This window comes from Triturus cristatus, chromosome 6 (assembly GCF_964204655.1).
Source record: "Triturus cristatus chromosome 6, aTriCri1.1, whole genome shotgun sequence".
In the NCBI taxonomy this organism is placed as follows: domain Eukaryota; kingdom Metazoa; phylum Chordata; class Amphibia; order Caudata; family Salamandridae; genus Triturus; species Triturus cristatus.
Window position 1 is genome coordinate 1,679,093,166 of NC_140589.1, and position 12,480 is coordinate 1,679,105,645.

At 43.4% G+C, this 12,480-nt stretch overlaps 1 protein-coding gene across 1 annotated transcript in view; it reads right to left on the reverse strand.

Moving 5' to 3' along the window:
- The window catches only part of LPGAT1 (lysophosphatidylglycerol acyltransferase 1), a 601,684-nt gene that overhangs the window by 33,521 nt on the left and 555,683 nt on the right, over positions 1-12,480 (reverse strand). Inside the window, exon 7 of the mRNA XM_085612858.1 lies at positions 1,459-1,565. Coding sequence (XP_085468984.1) covers positions 1,459-1,565 — 107 coding nt within the window. The remainder of the gene's footprint in view (positions 1-1,458; positions 1,566-12,480) is intronic.

The following is a 12,480-nucleotide window of genomic DNA, read 5'->3' on the forward strand; positions in this document are numbered from 1 at the left end:
TTAGAGAGAAGTACGTACCAAGGGGGAACCAGAGGATCTATTCTAAAGCCGAGCGCAGCAATACCCCTCCAAACCCAATGGCGGAAAAAAACAATCTATCAATGGAGTCGATGCCCATGCGCAATATCACCGAAAGGAGGAGTCACCTACCTCGTGAATGGAAAGACTTCTTCAAACAAAAACAACTTGCAAACATCCGAGCCCAACTCTAGATGGCAGGAGTATGCAAAGCATGTGATCTACAACTCACAAGCATCGAACATTAGAAAACAATGTCTATCATTAATATAGAGGTGAAAGAGGATCTGACTCAGGAGATGATGGCCTTGATTGAGGTGATACAGACAATGGTAGGAGGCCTACACTCACAGAACAAGGGGTGGATGGCAATTCAACAGAGCACCGTGACTCTGAGAAGCAGCAGTGAGAGGGGATATAAGGAGGAACATAGAACTGCTATTGCAGTACTACCTAGAGAGTTAGGGTGTTGTGTGGAAATCGGATGTGAGACATATAAATGAAGCTCAAAGATAAAAGAGGATAAGTTATTATAAGGGATGCCTGTAATGCACATATGTAATAAAATTATAAGTCTTCACAGAATGAAGGACACAGATATTCAAATGAATGGGATTAGGTAGATAATTGAAGGAGATCTCTTGGGCAAACTGATTAGACCTTAGCCGCTTAAGAATATTAAAAAAAGAGCAGTGAGACACAGATGTTAGAGGAGAAAGATTAGACAGTTGTGGGTCTCTTTAGAGTCCAGACTTGAAACACTGTCACAGAGAGATTTAAAGCAGATAGAGGCAAGAGCACTGGAGAAGAGCACCACATATGTGACAGACTGAGGTCAGTCTAGGCAAAGGATAGGATTTGCCAGCTTGAATAAAGAAAGTCTTGCTGGGAATGTGATGACAAATGGGGTAAGGTTGGTGTATGTGTGCGGTGGATAGGTTTCTAGGAGCATGGTCACAGTTAAAAAAAATAATAATAATAATTCACGGAGTTTTATATAGCGTGAATTTGACCCGAAGGTATCGGGTATCAGAGCGCTTTACATAGCACCAGCTGCATAACATGAGGACACATTCATTTTTGTTCGGCACGGGGAGATTAAGTGATTGGTCCAGAATCACAGGATGTTCAGCATCATTGCCGAGACTCGAACCCGGTTCCCCAGATTCGAGGTCGACCGCCCTAGCCGTTAGGCCAACTCCCCTAAAGGTATTTATACAGAGATTAGCGGTTTCCTTAGCCAACAATGATGTAAACAACCCGCCGGTTTTGGAGCATCTTCTGGTCGGTTTTGTTATCTCCATTCAGCGTTAAAGAGGTCAGACACAATACAGCATTGGGCGTGCAGGCAGGAAGTTTAATTCTTGAGGGCTGAATGCAGGTAAAATTTGAAACAATTTTCCCTTTAACAGCACAGAATATTTTAAACAAAGCAAGTACCTGTTTCATAAAAATGTGACAAGAGGTCTTCCTTTTCAACAAATCGCTGGTACAACCAATCAGTGAGTGCTTCTGTTTCTAAAGGTACATCTTTAATTGGATAAATCCTGGAGAGAAAAAAACATACACATAATTTCAGTGCATGCCATGTCATGTATACATACACGATTTAGAAGAAAAATATTCTTGGGGAAATTATTTTGTGTATTGGTTGAACACCATTCTGTTAATCATAACCTGTGCACATATTCTTTAGGCCCACCCAAAAATAACGGAAACACTTTGACCCACTTCAGGAGTTTTGAGGGGTGTGGTGGGGAAACGCATTTCTTTACAAGAAGGTGCTTAGTGGAAATCTTTCCACGCAGCAGCAGTATTATCCTACTGGAATGCTGGGGGAGCCATTGTTTACGCTGGAACCAGAAACAGCAACCACTGATACACAGGCCGCTGTCAGCATTCCAACTGCAGCAGTCCACGTGTTCTGCCACATTACAAACTGCCACCACACAGCTGCTCACCCTTTAAAAGCACAGTGTCTGTGCAGCTCTCATGCATTTAGAGTAAACTTTGAAAATTATCTTAAGAACATACTACTTTCGCTCATCTGGCACAATGCAGTCTCTGTGGATGGCTTAAATTTAATTTCCCATGTGAGCTTTTATTGATCTTGCCTCAGCGCTTGCCAAACAGCACAAGATGCATAAATACACAACATATAAAATACCCGGACATGGCACAATGAAAGCAGCCATAGTCCAACTATTGAGAATATCTCTATAAAATAAATTTGCCTCTCTACTGGGACATCAGCCGTGTGGAACTACAATGGTACGGATATAAATCTCAAAGCTTCATTTATGTCTGATTGGATTTAAATCATTATATTAATAATCAATTACACCTCATGTAGTAAACAGGTCTTTGTTTCCCCTCCATACAAAACAATAGAAAGAATCCAAACACTTCCAAAAAATCTACAGAACAGTGAAGAACATTTCTTTATCAAGTAGAACATTTCTTTTTCATTTTACTGTAAAAAATCCAATAGGCATGATAATTACAATCTTTAATAGTAAATAAAAATAATTAACAGTTAAAATAATGTAAAATATGATGACACACACAAACACATAGGTAAAAACTATACAATCAAAATACACATAACCATGAGGTTCCAAATCCCATAAAACATCAGTAAACCTCCTAAAAATACAAAAATGCTACCCAGAGCTCTTCAAAACTGGCTTTTTTTCTTGTTAGAAGACATCTTTTCCAATGCAACTAAGTTTCCAGCGGCTATCCAGAGAAGAGTTTGGAGATGGCTGGCCATTAGGTAATTTTGATTAACCAGACTACCTAATTGTAAACATTTAGAACATTAGAATCACTAAAACAGTTGTCTTCTTTTTTAGGTGACCTTACATAATCCTTAAAATCTTGGATAATGACCTCAAATGTACAACCTAGAACCGCTAGAAAAATTAGATATAATGCTGCCCTTGGACAAAAATGGTGCTCTGGAGTAAGAACCTTTGGCCTACTTGAAGGCACAGTTCGATATCTGCAAAAAAAGTGTGTGTGTGGGGGGGGGGGGGGGGGGGGGGGGCGTAGGGGAGGATCCCGGAGCATGACCCTACATTGTGCTGTAAGACTATTGCCACATGTGCAATGCTACACAACTTAGCTATGTGCAGGAGTCTACCCATGAAGTCAGTAACTGATGATTACATAGAGGAAAAGGAAGAATTTCTTCCTTGGTTGCTACCTTCAGGACCGATGCAGCAAGTGCAGCCGAGGGACATGCACATCAGGATGGTCTGACTGATAACTATTTTTAATTGTAAAGAAAAACGCTTTTACAAGTGTAAATAAAAAACATAGCACAAAATGTTATGCATAGTAACAAACATTATTCTGTTTATTCACAAATTATGCAGAAAGTGGACAAAATAGCCAATTTTTCTTTGCAAACAAAAACATTGATGTAATTTTTTATTTTTTATTTTGTAAGTAATTCAAAGCGCTTGTTCTTTGCACAATAGAAGTCTTGCCAAAGTTTATGTGACTATTTACGTCTTTGACGTCCACTACTTGGTCTTTGTAGAGAACGCTGGTTGTACCTTTCTTATCCTTAAACATGGTGGCTTTTAGCCTTCATAGATGTAGCATGCCCACCCATGGACTTTCTGCTCACACTTGAGCCCTCCTCAGTTCCACCCATGGACCTTGGGGACCTACTTCCAATATTAGCAGCTGCAATTTCTTCAAGGGTGTTGGTTATTTGTCCAAGTATCTTAGCAACATCACCACTGAGGTGTACTGACTTCACCTGCATGTTAGCTGCTTGCCTACACTTTGTTGAGGTCACTGTAGCCAACATTTTTACAGGAAGCCCAAAGGTTTGTAGACTATTTTGGTGTGCCTAAGTTGGAGTCTGTGTGAAGCAGAGTCTTGTGCCGTTTGAGTAGCCATCTCTTTTATTGCCACAGTTAAGTCCTCACAACCTGCTCTCGTTACATCGAACCTACTCTATCAATCAATCAGGGAGTTTTAAAGCGCGCTACTTGCCCGTGAGGGTCTCAAGGTGCTGGTGGGGGCAGGGGGGCTGAGGGCAGCTCCGGGTCAGCCAAAAAGCCAGGTCTTGAGGCTCTTCCTGAAGGCAAGTAGAGTAGGGGAGCGCTTGATGTTGATTGGGAGCTGGTTCCAGGCCTTGGCTGCGACGTAGGAGAAGGCTTTTCCACCTGCTCCGGTTCTGCAGATGCATGTTGTTTCTGCTAGGGCGAGGTCGGCGGGGCAGAGGTTTCCTTTGGGTACGTGGAAGGAGACTCTTTCGCTGGGGTATTTGGGTCCGATGTTGTGTGTGATTTGTAGGCGTGGGTGAGTAGCTTGAAGGTCCCTCTTCTCAACGTGGAGTCAGTGGAGGTCTCGCAGGTGTTGGGCCATGTGCTCATGTCGTGGGGTGCCGAGGACGAGTCTGGCCGCGGAGTTCAGGATGGTCTGGAGCTTGTGTAACAGGGATTTGTTGATTCCAGCGTAGAGGGCAGTTCCCTAGTCCAGTCTGCTGGTTATGAGTGCTTGGGTGATGGTCTTTCTGGCTTCGGGGGATCCACTTGAAGGTCTTGATGAGGGAGTTGAAGCAGGTGGAGGTGACGGCGCTGATCTGGCGATTCATGGTGAGGGAGGCTCTCTCTAATCTTCCTACCCTTCTACTAAATTTAGATGTTGGTCTGTGCTGCATATATTGCATTATCAGCATTGATTGATCCAATATATAAAATGCCACAGGAGTAGGTGATGTCTCACAGATCTCTTCACTTCTAGACCTCACAGTCTGTCTTTTGGGCATTCTTCCTCTGTGCACTACAGGTACTGATGGCATATTTTTGTTCTTCATGGTCAGCTGAAGTGGCATGAGCGGTAAAGTCTTCTACTGCAGTCGTTGCGTTGAAGTGACTGCCTGTTCCACTTTCTGTATCAGTGGGAATGTTAATTACAGTTTCCAGCTGTTCTGCATCAGTGGCATGTGATGTTTCATCCACATCCAGAGTTTCAGGTTGGTTATTGTTTGAGGGTTGATCTGTATCAAGTCTGAAAAAAATAAAAGTATTTAATAGCAATGTAATTTAATTTTTAAAGAATCATTACTCACATTGTTTTCATTTGACTTTACAGAGATTTTACGCATCAACAATTATTTTTTGGGGTATGTAAGAAATCTAGAAACAATGTACATTTGTAATGGGAATTTTTTTATAAGCTAGATTTGACTACAATACTGATAATCCATTGTATCAAACACTATGAAAAGCGGACATGTATTTTTCCAAAAACAGTATGTTAGGTTCATTTAATCAGTCTAATGTTGTTCAGTTAATACATCTAAAATAACATGCACAATTATTTGTTAACTCTATTTATTAAAGTTTAAGCATACGTTTTAAAGATTAGTATAAATTTAAGAATTACACTATTAAATAACTAACCTTGAGTATCTGATGCAGGGACAGAGGTATTAATAGCTGATACTCCACATATGGCTTCTGGCCGTAAAGTTCTCCTCTGGGGTAGGTGGTGGTTTCTTACTCTTTCCTGCCACATTCTTCTTTTAGTTTGCCACATTCTCCTTTGTACAGAAGTGGAGTTCATACAACCTCTTGCCTATTTCTTCCACCAACCATTTTGTCACTACAACAGCATCAGTTCTGTTGTGAATCCTGTTCCATATTGGTTTCTTGGTGGATTCTGGAACAGACTGGGAAGCCTCCACCACACACTCATCCGCCCCAATCTCCAGCTCTGCATCATTACATTTTCTTCTTCTCTACCTCAGTACCTCCTCCCGTGGCTGCTGGTATTTTCAATAATGAAAGTCCTTGGCTGGAAGACAAAGAAAGACTGTTCTCTGCTACTCCTAAGAAATACACTTCCGGAACTGGGTGTGATCCTCATTACTTTCAGATGCTAAATTCGCAATTTGCTACTCATACAAAATCGCATTTACCAATTCAGTATTTTAAAATACCAAATAACAGATGGCTATTTGCACAAAGTAAATGTTTGTAAATCATCTATAGCCTTTTCCAATTTGGTTTGAGCCATAAATTAGGAAGCGCTAAATTAGGAAGCGCTAAATTTGATTTCCATAAATCGGCCCACTGAACCTATTCAACTGACCAAATCCCAGCTCTGAGCCATGTCCTCCATTTAATGGGATCAATTTCAATATCAGCTACACCATGAAGTCACAATGTAGCCATCAGACCCAAACCCAGATTGAATATCCTTCTCTGATGCTACCTCTTGCAAAGGGGAAGTTTCTTAATCAATAGGTTCAAGACTTTAAGTAGGCGAACCCCCTCCCTCCGCAACAGAGCCGGAATTCCCTGTATCCTGCCCTGTTGCTATTGTTGCTTCAGAGTCCTTTATGGCCTCTTTCCATAAAGCCAATTCCTCTTCTGCATGGTCATGTATCCTACAACCGCATAGCCCGAGTTCCTCCGCTACAGCCCATTCTTTGACGTCCTTACTCAACCTTAACAAATCAAGTCCCCGAGTGTCCATCCATGTCATGGCTACTCGCTGATTAGCAAGCAATAGCGTCAGTTGTGCAAATCGCCATTGCATTTTTCCTCCCTTACGTTGTTTAAGCATGCCCAATAAACAAGCTGTGGGTTCTGGCCTTAGTGTCAAACCCCCAACACACTTGTAGTGTCTCAACCACCTGGCCCCAATAAGTGTGTACTGCCAGACAATCCCAGGTCAGGTGAAGACATATCATAACTGTTGCTAGAATCTAAGACTTCCTTACAGTCCTCTCCAGCTCCATACCCGAGCCAGGGGACTCCAGCACAACTGGAGACTACAGCAAATCACATTAATTTCTTAGAAACTCAAGACAAAAATTGTTCAAATAGAGACCCTGTGGTTCTGTGTTAATAATCTAGGATACAAAAGTAATCTTAGCATAAAGTCACAATTTTAGTTTGCTTTATTTTCTCAAATTTCCTATTGATACATTCCAACATAGCAGCAAAATGCAAGTATTTAGCACTTAGAATATTAATGCCAAAACAACTAGCACATTCACCATTTAATTTAATTTTCAATTCTCTAAAGTATTCCTGGACATATCCTTAGGGATGAGTAGGACTCATGGTTTCATCCAGTTAATTCTGGTGGCATATAGATCTGGAGTTCTTCATAAGAAACCAAAGTCTAATATTATTCCCAATTCCTTAGTCGACAGAAATAAATTAAAATCACCCATATACAATGAAAACTGGTCACCTGCCTTCCTTTTATCCCACTATAATTCCTGTGATACTGTATGCAGCGGTCATCTGCTGCTTTAATGAAAGAGCAAAAGTAATACAGGAAAACCATGTTTAGTCCTCTTATCCATGTGTACTAGCTGTGAAATTCTTTCACTAGTCATAACCTGAATGACTGAACCTACATACAATAGAGGAGCTCTCCTAATATTTGCAGAAGTTCATATGCTCAATCACTTTCCATCAAACCCTTGAAACAAAGCTTTTCATGCATCTGAAATAAGTTAAGCCTGGGGTGCAACCTTGTCTACTGTCAAGCCTGCTACATCCTACATTATTCTTTGTGCTGCTCTTCCCTTGCTAAATCCATTCAGACCCTTAACCACATCATCATGGTTTACATTACCAACTATCATTTCCCACATTTTGATAATGCTTTTAAATCAGTATGAGCCAAAAAAAACGGTCTACAGTAAAATTTGTAGATTCTCTTCCACTCTTAAGAGAATCAGGTTAGGAGTGCTTCCAAAGATCTGTTGAAAAAACATTTCACATAAGACTGTTGGGCATTCAGAGTTAAAGGGTTTCACAGAAAAGTGCAGTGAAAGTGTCTGGAACTGGCAACTGATAATTACTTGCTCTTCAATGTACTTACTACAAATACATTCTTGGATATGACTATCAGGCTATTTTCTTTGGCTCAATATACAATGATGTAGCATCCTCATTGTCCATTCTATGCATGTGTCAGTTAATTCTCTCTTCACTGTGGATTCTGTGAATGTGCTGTGTTTATTTTTGCATCATGTACTAAGTTCTAGTGGAGTATCTGTGTTTTGTTTTAAGGATGCTTCAGTTGCACCTGGAGTTGTCCGGTCTGCTGATGCGGTGCTTCTGAAATAAACTACAAGAAAACCCCAGTTTTCATCGATTCTTTGTAACATTGGCGACGGGTGTGTGTGTGTGAGAGGGTGTGTGTGTGAGTGTGTGTGTGTGTGTGAGTGAGAGGGTGTGTGTGTGTGTGTGAGTGAGAGGGTGTGTGTGTGTGAGTGAGAGGGTGTGTGTGTGTGTGAGTGAGAGGGTGTGTGTGTGTGAGTGAGAGGGTGTGTGTGTGTGTGAGAGGGTGTGTGTGTGTGTGTGTGTGTGAGTGGGTGTGTGTGTGTGTGTGTGAGTGGGTGTGTGTGTGTGTGTGTGTGTGTGAGTGAGAGGGTGTGTGTGTGTGAGTGAGAGGGTGTGTGTGTGTGAGTGAGAGGGTGTGTGTGAGTGAGTGAGAGGGTGTGTGTGTGTGAGTGAGAGGGTGTGTGTGTGTGTGTGTGAGAGGGTGTGTGTGTGTGAGTGAGAGGGTGTGTGTGTGTGAGAGGGTGTGTGTGTGTGAGAGGGTGTGTGTGTGTGAGTGGGTGTGTGTGTGAGAGGGTGTGTGTGTGTGAGAGGGTGTGTGTGTGTGTGAGAGGGTGTGTGTGTGTGTGTGAGAGGGTGTGTGAGAGGGTGTGTGTGAGAGGGTGTGTGTGAGAGGGTGTGTGTGAGAGGGTGTGTGTGTGTGTGTGTGTGTGTGTGTGTGTGTGTGTGTGTGTGTGTGTGTGTGTGTGTGTGTATGTATGTATGTATGTATATATATATATATATATATGTATATATGTATATATGTTCCCATAAAGTTCCTCAGACACGAGACCGCACTCCAACCAGCAGGAAAGGCACAACCTTTATTTATTCCAAAGCAAGCGGCTCCCCCTCCCCGAGTGATGTCCCTGGCCTTACGCGTTTCGATGCATATGCCGCATCTCGTCAGAGGCCGTGGCAGCTGGCATTTCAACAGTGATTGACTTCCTCCCCTCGTATGCCTCCTGATTTATGGCTTCCGGTGCGCCACCTGATGGTATTTTTGGTGCATGATGGGCAAGGAAGTCTCTTTAATTAATTATACCCTCCGGTGGGTTTGTCAGCTCCACACAATTGCGGACAGTATTTTGACAGCCCTCCATTGGGCTGCAGAAGGAGATTACACTTGCCATTTTTGTTCCTGCGGTGCCATTAAAGAAGTGGAATTCCTCTTCTCCCGGACCGACATGTTTTTTTCTTTCGGCGGTGCGTCGTCTCCGCGGCCTGGAGGCGCCGCGCTTAACATGTTCCCATAAAGTTCCTCAGACACGAGACCGCACTCCAACCAGCAGGAAAGGCACAACCTTTATTTATTCCAAAGCAAGCAGCTTCCCCTCCCCGAGTGATGTCCCTGGCCTTACGCGTTTCGATGCATATGCCGCATCTCGTCAGAGGCCGTGGCAGCTGGCATTTCAACAGTGATTGACTTCCTCCCCTCGTATGCCTCCTGATTTATGGCTTCCGGTGCGCCACCTGATGGTATTTTTGGTGCATGATGGGCAAGGAAGTCTCTTTAATTAATTATACCCTCCGGTGGGTTTGTCAGCTCCACACAATTGCGGACAGTATTTTGACAGCCCTCCATTGGGCTGCAGAAGGAGATTACACTTGCCATTTTTGTTCCTGCGGTGCCATTAAAGAAGTGGAATTCCTCTTCTCCCGGACCGACATGTTTTTTTCTTTCGGCGGTGCGTCGTCTCCGCGGCCTGGAGGCGCCGCGCTTAACATGTTCCCATAAAGTTCCTCAGACACGAGACCGCACTCCAACCAGCAGGAAAGGCACAACCTTTATTTATTCCAAAGCAAGCAGCTTCCCCTCCCCGAGTGATGTCCCTGGCCTTACGCGTTTCGATGCATATGCCGCATCTCGTCAGAGGCCGTGGCAGCTGGCATTTCAACAGTGATTGACTTCCTCCCCTCGTATGCCTCCTGATTTATGGCTTCCGGTGCGCCACCTGATGGTATTTTTGGTGCATGATGGGCAAGGAAGTCTCTTTAATTAATTATACCCTCCGGTGGGTTTGTCAGCTCCACACAATTGCGGACAGTATTTTGACAGCCCTCCATTGGGCTGCAGAAGGAGATTACACTTGCCATTTTTGTTCCTGCGGTGCCATTAAAGAAGTGGAATTCCTCTTCTCCCGGACCGACATGTTTTTTTCTTTCGGCGGTGCGTCGTCTCCGTGGCCTGGAGGCGCCGCGCTTAACATGTTCCCATAAAGTTCCTCAGACACGAGACCGCACTCCAACCAGCAGGAAAGGCACAACCTTTATTTATTCCAAAGCAAGCGGCTTCCCCTCCCCGAGTGATGTCCCTGGCCTTACGCGTTTCGATGCATATGCCGCATCTCGTCAGAGGCCGTGGCAGCTGGCATTTCAACAGTGATTGACTTCCTCCCCTCGTATGCCTCCTGATTTATGGCTTCCGGTGCGCCACCTGATGGTATTTTTGGTGCATGATGGGCAAGGAAGTCTCTTTAATTAATTATACCCTCCGGTGGGTTTGTCAGCTCCACACAATTGCGGACAGTATTTTGACAGCCCTCCATTGGGCTGCAGAAGGAGATTACACTTGCCATTTCTGTTCCTGCGGTGCCATTAAAGAAGTGGAATTCCTCTTCTCCCGGACCGACATGTTTTTTTCTTTCGGCGGTGCGTCGTCTCCGCGGCCTGGAGGCGCCGCGCTTAACATGTTCCCATAAAGTTCCTCAGACACGAGACCGCACTCCAACCAGCAGGAAAGGCCCAACCTTTATTTATTCCAAAGCAAGCGGCTTCCCCTCCCCGAGTGATGTCCCTGGCCTTACGCGTTTCGATGCATATGCCGCATCTCGTCAGAGGCCGTGGCAGCTGGCATTTCAACAGTGATTGACTTCCTTCCCTCGTATGCCTCCTGATTTATGGCTTCCGGTGCGCCACCTGATGGTATTTTTGGTGCATGATGGGCAAGGAAGTCTCTTTAATTAATTATACCCTCCGGTGGGTTTGTCAGCTCCACACAATTGCGGACAGTATTTTGACAGCCCTCCATTGGGCTGCAGAAGGAGATTACACTTGCCATTTTTGTTCCTGCGGTGCCATTAAAGAAGTGGAATTCCTCTTCTCCCGGACCGACATGTTTTTTTCTTTCGGCGGTGCGTCGTCTCCGCGGCCTGGAGGCGCCGCGCTTAACATGTTCCCATAAAGTTCCTCAGACACGAGACCGCACTCCAACTAGCAGGAAAGGCACAACCTTTATTTATTCCAAAGCAAGCGGCTTCCCCTCCCCGAGTGATGTCCCTGGCCTTACGCGTTTCGATGCATATGCCGCATCTCGTCAGAGGCCGTGGCAAAAAACATAGGTTTCAGGCACGTTATAGTTCGGAATTAGCATTTAAAAAACCTTAGAAATTCACTGAAAAAACCATAGGTTTCAGGGGCGTTATAGTTAGCTGGACTTTTCACTCGTACAAAACCATTGAAATTCCCCCGTTATAGTTAGTTCAGCTAACTATAACTCCCGCGCCCGCAATGCATGGCTGATGACGTCACATATTACATCACTCATGACATGGTCAGTGACATCACTCATGACATCACTGATGACATCTCAAATGACATCACTGATGACATCATCCAGTGAATGTGTGTTTTTCTGAAAATTAAATATATTTTATATATGTATATCTCAAGGTCAATGGAAGAATAAATGGGTATATAAGTGTCTAAATGGATGATTTGTTTTTGAAAAATTGATTGTACAACTGACTGATTAAGTGTATCTTAGTGAATACATGGCTTAGTGAGTAATGTTTAAATATGTAAATATCTGTATCAGTCTCTCACTTTGTGTATAAGTGGCTGCATGGGTTGGTGAGTAGCTACACGAGTGTCTATATAGGTTATTAGTTGGTTTTTTGAGTATCAGTATGAGTGTCTGTATGGTTCGGTGGGGGGTATTACGTAGTGCATAGGGTGCATGAATGAGTGACTCACTGCTTGTAGGTGTTGAAGACAGCATGTGTGAAGGACTGCATGGATGGATGAGTGTGTGTATGGATGTGTTAGTGAGTGAATGACTGTCTTAATAGTGTCTTTATGAGTAACTACATATGTTTTAAACTAGTATATGTGACTATTGGTGTCTATAAGTGAGTATATGTGAGAGTGAGAGATTGGAAGAGTTCCTGTATGAATAAGTATATGTTTCTAAAACTGATTGTTTAAAAGACTAAGTATGTGTACGTTTCTGTCGAAGTAAGTGTGGTGGTGTGTGTATAACTGTATATGCAAGTAAATGGATGTTTGATTCTTTATTAGCATGAGTGACTATGTGTGTGAGTAACTCTATGGATGAGTGGCGTTGTGTAACAGGATGTATAGGTGTACG